This window comes from Cinclus cinclus, chromosome 15 (assembly GCF_963662255.1).
Source record: "Cinclus cinclus chromosome 15, bCinCin1.1, whole genome shotgun sequence".
Classification (NCBI taxonomy): domain Eukaryota; kingdom Metazoa; phylum Chordata; class Aves; order Passeriformes; family Cinclidae; genus Cinclus; species Cinclus cinclus.
In genome coordinates this window covers 13,360,999-13,377,589 of record NC_085060.1, presented here as the reverse complement: position 1 = coordinate 13,377,589, position 16,591 = coordinate 13,360,999, and the positions used below count along the sequence as shown (strand labels likewise).

General features: G+C 40.2%; 1 protein-coding gene and 1 long non-coding RNA gene across 2 annotated transcripts in view; one reads left to right on the top strand and one right to left on the bottom strand.

The window, feature by feature from the left end:
* LOC134050150 (uncharacterized) overlaps positions 1-4,811 on the bottom strand; it is a 36,266-nt gene extending 31,455 nt beyond the window's left edge. The window contains exon 1 of the long non-coding RNA XR_009933660.1: positions 4,788-4,811. This is a non-coding gene — a long non-coding RNA (uncharacterized LOC134050150). The remainder of the gene's footprint in view (positions 1-4,787) is intronic.
* The window catches only part of AMMECR1 (AMMECR nuclear protein 1), a 98,052-nt gene that overhangs the window by 11,443 nt on the left and 70,018 nt on the right, over positions 1-16,591 (top strand). The window contains 1 exon segment of the mRNA XM_062503020.1: positions 13,563-14,085. Within this exon segment, the coding sequence (XP_062359004.1) occupies positions 13,563-14,085 (523 nt within the window).

Genomic DNA, 16,591 nt, shown 5'->3' with positions numbered 1-16,591 from the left:
TTATAAACCAACATTAAATTACATTTTCCTGTACCACTGGTGAACAAGCAGTGCTGTGCAAGGTCATAAATAAGAAAGGTAAAATAATTTGTATATTAATAAATGTAATTTAAATGTAAATTCCATCTGATTTTTAATAATCTAGAGAATGTAACCCCTAAATTACAGAGGGAAAGAAAATAATGGATTATCCATATCTTTTCTGTTGTGGCTACAAGTAGTGTATTGTACATTTCCTAGCACTGAAAAAGGACAGTGCTGTGGACAAGGAAGAAGTTTCATCCAGAGGCCAGCAAGTACCTTGAACTTTATGATGTGCAGTTTTTTTATCCTTTTTCTCCTTTTAATTTTTCTAAGTAGAAATACCACATTTTTAAGAGACACCCCCCCATCCTTTGAAGCAAGTAAAACTGAGAATCAGTGAGATATATCAAAGAAAAAGATAATTATCAAAATAGTAGCTAAAAAGAAGAGTTCAGAGCTACTCACATACTTCAATCTCTTTAAAATTTCAAACAGCACATCTTCACAAGAGCTAAGAAGTGATTTTACACTATTTAATACAGTGTAGGGATGCAGTGGATACATATGTTTTCCTAATAAACCCATCTCTGAGTTCTCAACATTTTGAGTCAGAGCAGCAAAAAGCACTACATGGGGCAATGCAAAATTAAAAATAAATTTTAAAATTCTTTACGTGTTTTCTGCTAAACATACAGTATGCATATATATTACACTCACAAGCTTTATTCCTTTCTAGGCATTAATGTTTACAGCAACATTACTTGAAGTGGGAACAGAAAGCTTATAGCATATTACAGATACAGTACATATAAATAAGGTTCTGTCAATAAAAATCCTAGAATTCATATAAGTCCTATATTATATTTGGTTATCTTTTTTTTATTTTATGAGAAGAATCTCATATCATTCCTATGAGATAATGACATCTTCTAAAGCAGGTGAAATTTGCACAGCAGTTTTCAAGACAGATAACTATTTTTTAATCTCCATCTGACAGAAACAAACCTGATACTAGCAAACCTTCCGGTGAATAAATTATTGGCAATTACTCCTAATTTGGGCACAATACTGTCAGAACATTTCAGCAGTAGACAAATGCAATTTGATTTGAAATGCAGTGTGTTAACAGTATTTCAATCACTGCCAGTTGCATTTACTTGCTATAATTATTGTTTCAGAAGATTCAGAACAAGCATATTTTGCTATCGGCTGCAAGATACCATACCACAAACTGAGGTGATTCAGATTAAGACTTGTCTTTTAATAAGTACATTCTGAAGCCTAGACCTTAATACTTATAAATTATTCATATCTCCTCACAACTGTACCTGTTTCTTTTAAAAAATAATCACGTATGGATTTGCCCTTTTTTGTCAGATATGGCTGTTCCTCTGATTCTCTTAGTCAGGACTCACCCTTTCCAAGTGCTAATTATTTCTACCACTTTTCCTTTCCCAGTTTTCCAAAAGGAATCCCAGTGACCACAGTTCTCTGATATTGAAAGAAGTATTTCATTTACTTTCTGGAGTGAATTCCCTTTTTCCACAGAAAGGTGGTGCAACAGGCCACCCTGTTTCACCTAGCAAATTACAAGCAAATACTAGAATAACTTACGTGCTAATAACTTACTAATGTGTTGGTAATGAACAGAAACCTGCCTAATAAGGTATGTCATGCCAATTTTTTGCACACTGATGTTGGATGATGACCAGCAGTGGCCTTGTGAGGGAGCATATGACTGGAGAAGTCATGATGTGACACTGACTTGTGTGATTTATCCAACATTTTGAAAGCAAACTTTCTTCTGATGTCTTAACCTTAAAGTGGCTACAGTAGGTAATGCCATCTGATTTTTATAAAAAGTATATACACTTTCCCTTGCCATTGTTTGGAGAACTAGCACAGCATTTCTCTTATTGTGCCCTTGTTTCTAATAATTATTACCTCAAATACTGACAACCATAGATACATTATAATTCTAAAGACTGTATAAACAAATCATTATCTTTCTGACAGATGTTAAATGTTTTAAAATAGAGACTTTGAAAGTTTTATAAGTAATAGATCTATAATGTATCAATTTGGAAAAAAAGCCAGAACAAACCCACCAAACAAAAAACCCTCAAACAAATCTCCAAACTTGGATTTATTTTTCAACAAAAAAAAGTCATATGTAGCATAATTAACAGGTATGGCTTATCTCCTTAATTATCTCACAATTCCTTGAAATGTAGAATTATGTATGACGTGTATGTATGAATACAAGTGTTCATACCCCTCACTTCATACATCACAGAACAAGTTTCCTGCATTGTCCTCATGAGGCCCATAAGAATTGAAGGTCTGCATTAAGGCAATAATTGATATCAAACCACATTCTTCACCCAGCAATTCACAGGGCTCAGGAAGGAGTTAGTTTCCCTGAAGCACAATCAGTTTCTCTGATACACATTTAGTTTATATCTGTTGGATTTAGGCTGAGTATTTCTCACCTCCCTCTGAAGCATCAGCTCAGGCTTATTGTCTGGACATACAGCCAAACTCTATCCACACAGATCAAATCAGAAGTTAAATCAGACAGCACCAAAACTTTTCAAATAAAAAGCAATGTAATTCAGCAGTGCATAAATCATATTCTTCCATTGGCAGCTATGCAATTTCTAAAGCTCATCTAGTAATTCTTGTTCCAAAGCAGAAAGACATAATTTTATCTTCAATTAACAGTTTCTCAAATAATTGCCCTCATTTTTCTACAAGCTTAGCATAGTACAAATGGCTTTTCTGATATTTTGATTAATTTTTCCCTCGTAGTAAGAACTAAATAATTTGACTAGAAAAGGGTATGATTATTTTACAGAATTCTGTTTTGGTTATTATATTTCTAGTCTTCATGACCATTTTCATGACTGTGCAGCATGTCCCTCGCCCTCCTGAGACCCTTCCCTCTCTACTTCCTCCCTGCCCTGCCCTTTTTGGTTTTACAGCACCTTTTCTCAAGCCCACAGCCTAGGTCTTATGAAGTCCACCTGATGGCATCTTCAGACCTCTGAGTGAAATAAAATATGAGCAAATCTGCTGTGGCTTTTTTCCCCTCCTGATCAGCCTGACAACACAGTCAATGGCAACACAACTGTGTTAGAGTCTTAGCTGTTGCTAAGGAGAGGGAGCTTGGAAAAATGTGGGAGCAATGTTACTTTAAAATCTGCATGTACACAAGGTATTTTATACATCTCCTTACCTCTATACTGGGAAAAGGAATACGACATTATATTAATGATAATGTATCTCATATGGCATTATTTCTCTGCTCCTTGGATAACCAAGGAAGGCTACCCAAGGGCTCAGAATTTATACAGAAGATAACTATCTTCTTCACTCCATCAATGTTATTTATACAATGTACGATTTGGGGACACAAGAATTTTGCATTTCTTTGGTGCTGACAGCAGTTAGAACAGTCTTAACTTGGTCTACTTCTCATCCGTTTTCTATATATGCTCTTGGTGCAGGTAGTACAAAGAAAAGGATTTTATTTATCCCCCTTCTCCTTCTCTGCAAGTTCTCTATGCTGTTCTCTTGACTTTGTTCTCAGCATCACTTACTTCCCTCTCTGCTTAGCAGACAAGGCAACATTTGGGACCCTGTGCTATTAGTGTCATCACAGGACAGAGGTTCAGTTCATGGAAGAGCTGTTTCCTGCCTGGCTGTGAGCTGTATGCTAATGTGACAGCCTGACAAGTATTTGAGAATGTCACTTCTAGCAAAATAACTGTCCTGAATGGTATTTGTCATATATAAAGTCACGTATCTATCAACAACAACAACAACAACAACAAAAATCCAACAAAATTCAATTCTAGTACATATTTCAAATGAGATGCCCACAGGCACTTTAAAACACGAGTACATGTCAGTAGCCATATGTGCTGTAATCCTCCTCTTTATACATAGACCCAGCATAATCCTTTCATGCACCATGTATCTAATCTCTATTCTCTGCTTTGGAAGAAAGATTAATCTCAAACTTTCAGAATTAATTCAAAGGCATTAACTAGCTTTCAAATCTTCATTATTTTGGCAACCAAGTAGTTAAACAATGTGGCAAGTGACCAAATCATTTGTGGTACCACTTCATTTCAGGTTCTTTAAAGCCCTGCAGGTGAACCACAGCTGGGTACTTAATGTAGAGTTTTATCTTTTGGAGGAATGTTACTTTTAAATACTTAATAATTATGAATTCATTTGCCATTTATTTTATAAGCCGGGGATCATAATGAACTCATCTGTTATTCATGTGAATGTCAAATATGTCCCCATGGGAGTTTTATTCTAATTCACTATTAGTTAGTGGACTCATTAAATAAAATGTTATCCATTTTTTACTCTGAACATGTAATGCTTGGTAATTGTTCATCAAAGGGCAAATGTAATATTTTTCTTTGATAACCTTCAGTTCAGATTTAAATAGAAAGTGAACTAGTGTTACAGTAAGTGTACCTCTAGAAACAGAAGCAGATTTGATAAGCTATGTCTTCCATTTCAAATGCAATGAATGAGATTATAATAAGATAGTATTTTAAAAATTAGATGAGTTATACTATAGGCATATATGCTTGAATGACATGGATTTAACATAACAAGACAAGCCATATCAAATATATATTGATTAATGATAGTTCAATGAAAGACATATTTCAGTATTCCTTGACAGTTTTTAGGCAGCTGCTCTATTGCAATAGAAGATTTAGATGTGAGAGACTTACAGGTCATGGCAGAATCTGAATGTGATGACATTGGACACCTGGACTTTGACCTGTGAAAACAATGACAAAGTTAGGCAATGGAAAAACAGAATTCAAACTCTTACGTAATTTTTTTTAAAGAGCTATACACATAGGATTTGTTATTAAATTATTTTCAAATTTCTTCTATATCCCTAATCTAAACTGAGCATTAGCTGGAATGGATCCATGAATGGATAGCCTTGAAATAGTTCAGTGCCTTAGATCTGACATGATGTGCTAGGATTCTCCACAACTGTGTCACAGGGATACTTCCCATCTTGAAACCCTTTTTAGAAATGCTAATCAAAACAAATGAATTATTATTGAGATGCAGTTTAAATGGAGATTATAATAAACCCAGAATTTATAATTGGAGCCTGTAGATCAAAATGCTTATAGATTTACTCTAAAATACACAAGGAGAGATTTGAAGTAACAAGGATTTTTTTAGTATTAAGAATGGAAATAATTATTTCCTCAAATCATAAGTATGGTATTTAAATCAAAAATTTTATTATTGTGCAATCTCTGGCAGTCAGTAGATCACTAGAATATTAACCATGAAGAAACAACTGAGAAAAAAACCCATGAAAATCAAAGCTCAGATACAAATCTTGATGATCACAGGTATTTTCAGATGTTAAAAACTGTAGCTTCAACTTTTATAATGGTTAGCAGGAAACAATAAACAACAGTGCTAGCTGAACGGTATGACTTCTTTCATAGTTGAAGAAATAGTATCTTCTTTAATCTTCTAAAATATGTTTTACTTTATTTAAATAATTATCACATTAAAAACAAATGATCCACTTTTACTTGCTGTAACGGCAGACTGAGTTATATGGACAATGTGAAAAAGGCATATCAGAATTGTGAATGAAAGGAAGAGTGCACAAGAGAGGCAAGACTTCTGAACTCTGCATGTTTATCAGCTGCTCTTTATTCACAATTAATGCAATGTGTTTATTTTATACATTAAACAACTATGACAGAAATTATCACCACCAGCAGGCAGCCTGAAGACCCTTCCCCAGAGAGAGAATACAAATGTGGGAGATAACAAAAATGGGAAGAAAAAGTTTTGTGGGGACGGATACTGATCTATAAAAATACCACTTTCCTTGAAAACAGAGGACAGCTCAGGAGGCCTAGAAACTGAAAAATCATTCAATTTATAAGGGACCTACCGGTTTAAAAAGCCTGGGTTTGAACTCATCATTCTGTAACAGTGAAATTCTATTCACTGCACTGGAGTAATTTGATTTATACATGTCTGAAAAGAGAATTGACTTTTGCAATAGAAAGAAATGAGAAAATATGTTGGAGAACATGACTTCTACAGAAAGGAAGCAATAAAACTAATGAAAATCTAACTATGAATAAGTGAGGCCCTAAATTCTACCAGTTCCAACAGATCCAATTTTTATTCAGAAACTTGCAGGAGCTGGGATTCAGGATTGCTAGTCCCCTCTAAAGCCACAAAGATAAAAGAGTTAGGATTTGGTGCACATGAGCTGTTTGGCTTTTCCTAGCCACTAGAAAGAAAAGAAGAATTTGCAGGACTGCATACGTGAAAGCAGATGGGGTGAGGGTGAGGCTGAGCATCAGCCACACTGGGGCTGCCCTGATGATGTGCCAGTGAGGAAAGGGAACAACTGCAGTGACAAGGGCTTCTCTGGAGCCCTGCTGGCTTTTTGCCACAGAGGGTAACAGCTGCTCTTAACTAAAATTCAATTTATATCAAGTCTCTTTTAAGACAAAGTACTGAGTGGTTTTAGCAGTTCATAGTGCTGAAGGACCAGCAACTTTATGGCAGAACACTGGCATTTATTTTGCACAGAAGAGAGAAGTGCAACGAAGTGACACAAATGGTGATTTCATCAAAGCAGTCACAGAAAGGAGGATCAACATATCATTCAGGGTGACATGTACAGATCAGAAGCACTTGAAGATATAAGGGTAAGTAATCTAGGCATTGAGTATAACGAATGCTGATACTTCTAGGCAGAAAGGAAAAAAATACACTTGATAAATAGCAACGTGTCATGGTTTGAAAGACAGGTGTCTGCTAAAAAAGGCAGGAGCCTCTCTTTGAAATGGAGAATATAAACCCCCTCCCTCCAAATTATTATAATTTTGAAATTAAGGGGCTCTCGGGCAAAGATATGGGAATAGGAATAACAGTTCTTTACTAGGAAAATTAAAATAGAAATACAGCATTACAAAGATACAAAACACTGACAGAGCCAGAATACAACCTGACACCTGTCAGGGTGTTGGTAGCAGTCCCATTAAATGGTGGCTGCAGCCCTCCTGCAGTGACAGATGTGGTTCTGTTGAAGCAGTGCTCCTGTAGAAGGGTGCAGTTCTCCTCCAAAGCTCCAGTGATGATGTAGAAGGGTCTGGTTTTCCTCTGGAATCCAGTGGAAAAAAGGCTGCCTTGGTGCTCCAAATCTCAGTTTTTTATCTGGGTAGGAAAGGTTTAGCTCCTCCCCCTGGGTTGAGCATCTCACAATGGATGATGTAATTTTATCAGTCATGGACTCAATGGTCCATTAACAGCTGATATCCTCCTAGAGGAAGGATGGGTTGTGGGAAAGATAATGACTGCTGACCTGGTTTTAACAGATGGTGTATTAGCAGAGAATAGGATCACTGTCCCACCTAGTTTCAACACATGGTGATAGAATACAGTCACAACCTATACTGCAACCTAAGGCACAATGTATTACAATACCAAATATAGAAAAATTCTTGAATGCCCTGCCTACATATTTTTAGAAGCTGCAATAGTCTACTAATGAACACTTTCAAAACAATAGCCAAAATATTACCTTAGGAGAAATTAAACAAATCCAGTATCAAGTGTCTACATGTTTCCACCTGGAACAGTGGAAATAGTCCTTGGCCAACCTTAAAATTCACAGATTATTTTACAGAACTGACAATGGTAGACTGTAGGAGAAGGATTCACTGAGTTTTCACCGCTCACAAAGCCTAAAGAAAAAAGTTTTTCAGTCTGTGGAGAAAAGAACAATATATCTCTTTTCTCTGAAAGGAACAGAGAGATGCTATCTGAACAGTGTAAAATACCAGAGAAAGGGAGCATGAACCTGAGCTAAGAACTGGACATTAGAGGAATGGAGGTGGAATTCCTAAACACCAAAAGCAAGCTAACATGTGCAGAAAGCTAGCAAAAGCAGCAGCCAGAAGAAACCAAATAATTTCACAAGAAAATCAAATAACACCTGAAAAAGGAAGCTCAATACAGTCTCATAACAAAAGGAAGATCAGAATTTATGCCTGTTGGCTTCCTTACATGGGAACATTTCTGTCATCCTCATCAATTAATATCATTAATAATCAATTGGTATTGTTAACATTAATCTCTTTTCTGAAATTGCTGCTCCTTTCATTAACTAAATTTATATGAAAGTTTCATTTTGGTATTTTTACATGAGACATAAAATCAGATGCTGGCCCCTTAGGATGGCTAAAGGTTTACTGCAACTCTTAGGAATGGGCAGGCTTTTAATTGTGGTGTCCTGATCAGATTTTAATTCTTAGCAAAACATCACCACACACTTTATCTTCCTAATCTCCTCATACACTTGGAAATCAATGATTCCATTTTTTTCCTAGTACATCTCAATTGTTGTGTCCTATTTGACTGTTTTTGAGGTTCATTAGTTGTGTCTGTATAACTGCACTGGATAAACAGACACCAATGTTGTTCTAATTAACTTACAGCTCTTAAAGCTCAGACTCTTCAGAATTGAGAAATGCTATTAATACAAATGGTTCTCCACAGCAGTGGCAAACATTTTGTGAAGGAGACCAACTACAAACAGCCATGTCAAAAAATATATCCTAAGGCTTATTATTAATGTATCAGCTAACACAAATCGCTGTAGCTCCACTGACCTCAGTGAAGTGATGGTGAATTCATACTGAGAATACAGCTGTGTAAACTACATCTCCTTTTGTCACTGTACAGTGGAAAAATACATTGAAAGAGGATAGGATATGGCATTAACATAATACTTGAGGAACATTGCAGCTCACAGAATTAGTTTGAAAGAATTCCATTAAAAAGCTACTACTAGTCTCACCTTCCATTTATTACAAGTGCTTTGATCTTTAATTTTTTAATTAAATAATTTTTCTGACTCCATTGACACACTTAATACTTTTATCTCTGGTTCAGAAATTGTTCAGTCCTAGATCATTTACTTTGACAAATAACATTTTGGAATGCATGGTGATTTTTTGGTTTATTTGTTTGTTTTGGAGGGTTTATTTAGTCGGGTGTTTGTTTGTTTTGTTGTGGTTTTTTTTTAATGCCCAGACTAATGCTCAGTTTTGCAGTGCAAGCCCAGATGGTTTAACAGGACCAAACTCTAAATTCACATCGGAGTGAAAAATGTCTGTAAAACAACACAAATTTTAAAATAATACAGATTAGATTCACAGTATGGTAAAGTTATTACATGGCCCAAAATATGAAACAGGACCAAGATTCCAGTAAAATAACATGTGAGGACCTTTTATCTGCTGGCTGTTATCATATCTGAAATGATTTTTTTTGTACAAGATTTTTAGAAGGAACTTCATTAAGGGTTTGATATATGGAACAATAGCAGGATATGGCCTCTAACTGGTAGGAACAATTGCTGTTCTCAGACATGTACAAGTTAACTTTCATTAACTTTGTTAGATTTTGTGCACACTTTCTGGCCTAGGTTCAGGGCTGCATCTAATTTCTCCTGGGGACAGCTGAGACACAGAGTGAAGAAATGAGTGAAGAATAGTAAATATTCTGTCTAAGCAGAATATACTGAGGAAAACTCACATGAGCCTCAAGAGTGTGATAGACCAGTTTGGGAATAATGCGAGAAAGTAATACAACCAAACCCACTTTCTTTCCAGCTACACCTTTGATGCCTTGTAGGCTGCAGAGCACGGGAAGAGTTGCCAAGACTGACTCTAAAATGGGTGAAAACTCCTCAGACCAAAGGAATTTTCAGCATGTAAATCTTCCAGCTTTATGGCAGGCCCATCCAAAAAAAAAAAACACCTCATTATGATGGGTAGGGAGATAGACTTCAATCTTTGAATTTTGGAAGATGTATGTACAGACTTTTCTCTAGAATAGTAACTAACAACTCCATAGACATGCTAGCTGTTTACATAGCTCAAACTTTGAAGAGTTTTTTTTTTTTTTTACAGAATTATTTGTAGTATAATATTTCCTTCAGTTCTCAGAAAGTGGAATATTCTGTATTTTGAAAAGAGGACTTCCTGTTTCCCTTTCCTCGTTGCCTGGCTCTGACTTTTCTACAGCTCCAAGCAAAAATGAATCTCCTTCCCATTCAAGGCCCTTATCTTTCCTCGACTGTTTTTCTTCAGCTATTATTTAAAATAGAAATGTTTCTGTGATCTCTGACATTTTCCACATAAATATGTGAAATGCTGCTTTAGGCTGCATCTTCTAATTTTTCACCAGCACTATTTAATTTGCCCAAGGCCATTAATTTTCAATTTTGTGTAGCCACTCCAAGAGGCCAACACATATTTTTGTGCAGCCCTCATATAAACCAGACTGGAGAATTTATTTGGCTGAAAAATAATTGAGGGAAAAGAGTGTTTTTAAAACGTGATCTTCTGCCTCACATCTGCACGAACAACTGCATGAACACAACAGAATGGGTGGAGCAGGAAAGAGAACAATTAGCTGAGGTAGAGCTGCTTAAACCAACATTGCTACTGCAGAAGTGCACATGGAGCCAAACAGCCTAAATGTGCTATTTTAAGTACCCTTTTAAATCCCTCACCTGTTCCAGTGCCTATTAAAAGAATTGATACCAATAAGGCAAGGATTATATCATTCCTGCTTACTGATGGAGCCAAATTTTGGCTCATTGTTTCCTTGTTCTGGTTGATTGAACTTCTAATTAGATTGTAGGAAATATAATGGGGAAAAAAATAAATGATCTTTTGGCGTACTTGACAACAACCAGACTTCTACTACAGTCAGTGCAAATTTTATCTTAGATTCAAAAGGAATTGGATCGTGTCTGTGAGGATACAATTTCCCTCAGACATTAGTCATTCTGATTATTTTGTTTAAAAAGGGCAGTCCTTCAGAGCAGGTTCAGATCACTGAAAAATATCTTTCTGCAAATAATTCTGTGTTTCCTACAATAATTTACAGCTCTTTTCAAGAATAATGAGCTGTGCTTTTTAATCAAAGCATTAATTTTAATCTGTTACTTGTAACAAGTGACTTCTCTGAAATCACTTGGGGCTTTAGAACATGAGATGAGCAATAGTGCTTAACAGCTGAAGTCATAGTTAAGAGCTCCATCACTCCTAAATTGCATTGACCTAATTGCACAACCATTCTGATTCTGTTGATACTGCTAAAGAGCTATTTTTCATTCGGAGTTTGCTTGGGACATTTGACTGCACATAAAACACAGCACCATCATCAACCAACAGGAAAGAATCTGCTAAAGTTGGCAGAGTATATAGAAGTACTTCAAGAAACTGAACACATTAAGAGTTTCTCATAGTAAGAAATGTAAAAATACTTAACTGAAGCAAAGGACCAGTGAAACATGTTGCAGTTAACCGAAACCATATGATCCAAAGAATAAATGCCCCTTCAAATAGAAATGGAAAATTTCCACTGAGCTATGAAGAGCATTTTGTGAGTCTGCAGTTCCCTCCACTTCAAGATATTTGATAATATCTATGTCTTCCCGATTCCACTAGTTTCCACAGTTGTGTTTGTATATTTGTTGTTGTCTTTAGAGATTTGGTATGCATTATATGCACTGAGGTAAAATAGGAGCACAACTTTAGGCAAATACAGCAAACATCAAGAGAAGTGGAAAAAGTAAGGTGTTTCTAATGATTAAGCAATATACTTAGTTTACCCTTTGATTCAGGGACCATTGTAGTACAATATTTAATCAAGAAGTTATCACTATCCATTATCTTGATAATTCACTATTCATAGTCTTGATATTGCAGAAGGATATCAGTCCTAGCTCTGAATCTTACAATGACCCTTCCAAATACCTGTTCCAGTGGAGTGAACAATTATTATTTCTGTCTGTATCATAAGCTTTTGCAGTTACTGAATATTTTTATAAATATTGGTGTTAAATACTACAGGATGTTAAAAAAAATGAGAAAAGACAGAATACCTGAAGAAACCATTTTCCCAAAAGCAACAGAAGGTGTCACTGCTAACTGGTTTTAAACAAATGAATCCCTAAGTGGAAAACACTGTCTTTGTTTTGAAACTTGAAAGTTGTTTGGGACTATAATTGGGTTCCCTTCTCAAGTATTCACCAGCTCCAAACACAAATATTAGTTTAAAAATGGAAAAGACTGCTTCACACCATCTAATTCTCCTTTCTGTTTGCTATTATTCCCTTCTGCTGTTTTACTTCTGCCTATGGTTCACAGTCAAAGGAAGAGGATTTTAGGCCAGTATTTGGACAGAAACCGCCAAAGGACCTTTTAACCCATTAGTATTAAAGATCTAGTAACTGGGGATTTTCTCTTCAAGTCCATCATTTAAGATGCAGCCAAAATTAATATAATGAGGATGCTGGAGAAACCATTTCCAACAAGAAATGTAAAACTGAGTCTTTAAGTAGTTTGAGACTGAAATCTTTCTGTATACTGCATTTCAGGCTGTCTCTCTAAACTTGTGGTATTATTTTAACTCTGTGTAGCAGTCCTCACCCTCTTTTCTTCCTTGATGCTATAGTGCTGCTATTCTATATTAAACAACTGTTACATCCCATGCCAGAGATGGCTGCATAACACTGAGGAGTGAGGTGTTACTTTCTAAATATACATACAGATTTTGAGGCACTTTATGGCCGTTTGCAAGTCTCTCCATCCATTCAGATATATCTATATGCAAGGCTAACGTAAAACAGTAATATAAAACGTATTTCCCCTCCTTAATTAGCTTAAGTTTTGGTTTCTGGAGAACAGCAGGAGCTCGTATCCTTTTTCCTCTGGACTCCCCTTCCCTAAAGGTCCCTCCCGGGCTGCCAGCACTGAGGGCCGTGGTTTCACCGGGTCATGGCTGCTGGCTCTGCAGCTGCGGGCCTACGCTCCGAGCTGCTATTTACTGCTTGTGAAGTAATTGCTAAAGCTGTAATTTAAATATATATATATATATGTACATCTAAAGCCAGTGGCTTTTAGCCATCACGATTGCATGCTTAATAGCTGCATCCAAGCACTCGTTCCAGCCTCCTAGCCTGGCGGCTCCAACACAGAAGAAGGCATTTCAGGTCACTTGAATTATTTAGCGGGGTGTTTTTAACCATCTCAAGGGCTTTGCTTCTGCCGTGCGGCGCCTGCAGAGCTTGGGTTTGTGGGCTATTTTTTTTTTTTTTTTTTTTTTTTTTTTTTTTTTTTTTTTTTTTTTTTTTTTTTTTTAGCACGCGAGGTGGAGTCGTTCCACTTCCCTGGAAGAAGGAGGAGATAAAGCGCGGGGGAAAAGCGAGAGGGGCGGCTCGGCCTGTGCAGGGGAGGGGAAAGGCCGCCACACCTGTGGGCCGCGCTGCCCCCTCAGGCCCGGCCCTGGCCGCCGGGGCCGCTCACCGGGTCGCTCTAACGCAGCTCTCTCTGTCTCTTCTTACCTCCTCCCCCTTCCCGCCGATCCTCCTCTCCCTCTCGCTCCTCATTCATCCTTCCCTTTCCCGCCCCCTCCCCGTGCAGGCGAAGCGGGCGCGGCAGGAGGCGGAGCAGGCCGCCGCACGTCCCCCGGCCGGCCGGCCGGCCCCCCCGCCATGGGTCGGAAGCGCTGCGTGGGGGGAGACGGCTCCAAGATGGCGGCGGGTTGCTGCGGGGTGAAGAAGCAGAAACTCTCCAGCTCCCCTCCCTCGGGCTCGGCCGGTCCGGGTGGCGGCGGCGGCTCCCACTGCGGCGGGGCGGCGGCGGCGGGGGGCGAGCCGGGGGCGCTGCCCCCGCCGGGGGGCCCCCGCCTGAACGGCCTCGGGGGGCTGGCGGGGGGCGCCGCCGGCTGCGCCCTGTCCCCGCCGCTGCCGCCCAGCTGTGGCGGGGGCCCCGCCGGCCTCTCCCCGCCGGCGTCCTCGCTGCTCGCCTCCCCCGGCTCCGGCGGGCCCGGCTGCAGGAAGATGGTGGTGTCGGCCGAGATGTGCTGCTTCTGCTTCGATGTGCTTTACTGCCACCTGTACGGATACCAGCCCCCGCGGAGCCCCCGCTTCACCAACGACCCATAGTGAGTATCGCCGCGACCGCCCGCGTGGGCGCCTCGTGCGCGCCCGTCCCGCCCGGCTCCCCCCTGGCCGGGCGCCCTCCGTCCCTCCCTCCCCGCCGGCTCCCGCCTCCCGCCCGGCACCTTCCCCGCTGCCGCTGCCCGGCCGCTGTCCTCGCCTGGCCCTACGCCTGTCCCCGGGCCCGACCCGCGGGCGCCCCCGCTCCCCGGGAGTCGCGCTGCCCTCCCGCGCCGCGCTCGCCTCGGCCAGCGCCGCGCTGTCCGCCACCCCTCCCCGATCCCTCTTGGCCCGTCGCGCCGGGGGCTCGCTGGAGGCATCTCCCCCGTGATCCCTCACAGCCCTGGCAGCGCCCTGCTCCGAGCGGCCGCCTTTGTGACTGGGTTCCGTCGCTACCTCTGGCCGCCGTGCTCCGTGGGCAGTGCCCTCTCCCCGCTCGTGGGCTTGTGTTCCGCAGCGCCCGAGTAGCCCGCTCCCCGCTCGTTTCACCGGTAGTCCTTACTGGGACCCCTAACTAGGCAGCCTCTTGCTGCTCATGTGTTCTGCATGAGTGAGCCTCTCCTCCAGCGTTGGATGGTGAGTACCCAGTGTAAAAGCCCTGTCGTGCGAATACCAGATTTGTGAACACTGGTGTACCTGTACATTCCCTGTGCCAGGCACTTGTAACACTACTTCGGTCTCATATCGTGCAGAGTCCTTGCCTTGTAATGACTCCTGAGGATAACCCAGTCTTAGACATCCCGAGTCCCAGAGTAATCCACCACATCAAATTCCCAGAGTTTTGAACAGATCACATAAACACCTGCTACTCCCATCCTCCTTCTGCCTCCCAAGCTTCCTTGCAAGAGTGTCCAACAAGGGCCTGTTTTATTCCCATCCCTGGCCACTCTTGTTCAATGTTTGTCTTGAACCCTGTGCCCCACCGCCTTCAGGAGTGACCCGCCAGGTATTGCCCAGCATGTCAGCGCCTGCAGCCTGCCTGTGCCGGGGAGTCCGGCATGCTGCTGCAGATAGAGCTCAGACACTTCAGGGAGTAACTTCTCTCTGACAGGAAATTACTTCCTCTCAGCTGGGATGAGCTACCGAGTTGCTGCATGATCCATTTGATTGCATAGTTAATGTAAGGGATTGTTGAAATTGAGTTTCCACTGGTTTACTTTTAAATGGAATGGAGCTCATGTGGTGAGTTTCCAAGCTCCGGCTGAGACTCGACCGTGTTGGTCCACCAGAGTGCATGTCACTTTTCCCTCTTATGTATAGCATGACTATCAAGTTTGTGAAAGCCTGTGCTTTCTCAGTACTTACTAAATACAAATTTTTCGTGTGTGTCCTGGACCCTCATGCACCTTCACCAATCCAAACAGTTACTGTGCAGTTCTGTGTTTATTAGTGAGATGTAGTGTATGCTTCTTGGTGTTTGAAAATGCAATGTATTAATAATCTTGCTTGTAGTCCTTGTCGTTCTAACACCCAGGATCTGTACCTCTCTTGCATACTTTCAGCTGCTGTCATAACCCAGCTCTGTGGATTCCTACTTAACCTGCCACCCCAGCAAGTCTTCCCTATATGCTCTTCATAACTGCTATGTGATTTCATCAGAGTACCAATAATGAAAGGAGGGCAGGGAGACTCCAATGTGAGTTTCTTTACCCAGGTCTTTTGCAAATCCATGTCTGTCCCTTTTGTAGATACCAGCTGCTGCTCTGAGTAGCCATTTTGCTGTGCATTGTCCTGTGTCTGTTCTCCATGCCAGACAACTATAGGTTGCAACATCAGCTTTGTGCTGTTTCACTCTTTCATTGCTGTAAGAGAGTTTAATTCTGTCTGTGTCTCTGTAACAGTATTACCTTGGTGTTATGGATTTTTTTCTGTATTGCAGAATGTTTGTTGAACGGATTAGTTCTACTGTGTTTTATTAGTGGAGGAAACTGAGGCAGGGGTGAAGATCTCAGCACTGATGTTTTCCAGTAAGCAGTTTGATTCCTCTTAGCAAGCAGTAGATCACTTTTTTCCTCCCGGTTCTTACTTTAGCAACAACATGATTGCAAACTAAGTCAAATTATTTTAATTTTTCTGAAATTCTTATGTGTTCTTCAGATTTAGTTGCTAGACCTGGTGAAAAGTTGCTGCATCAACTTCTGAACTTCTAGACTTCAGAAAGTGGCACATCATTAAAATTTTGTAATTTCTGTTTATTCCCATGCTTATGCCAGCATGCATGGTTGTATAGATCAAGAAATGATCTAACAATAATTTTATATTTTTCCCTGATTGGTTACAGAGTTTGGTTCTCTCTGGATCATTGCTTGGCTTCACAAACATTTGTGCCTGCAAAAGTGTGAGGTGGGAATAAGCAGACAGATGGCAGAACTGCTGCTTTCAGCAGCCTTGTGAGCTGCTTATGTTTGTGCACTTGGTGCCATGGTCTAGTTGAGGTGTTAGGGCATGGGTTGGACTCGTTGATCTTGAAGGTCTCTTCCAACCTAGTGATTCTGTGCAGTTGGGGATGCA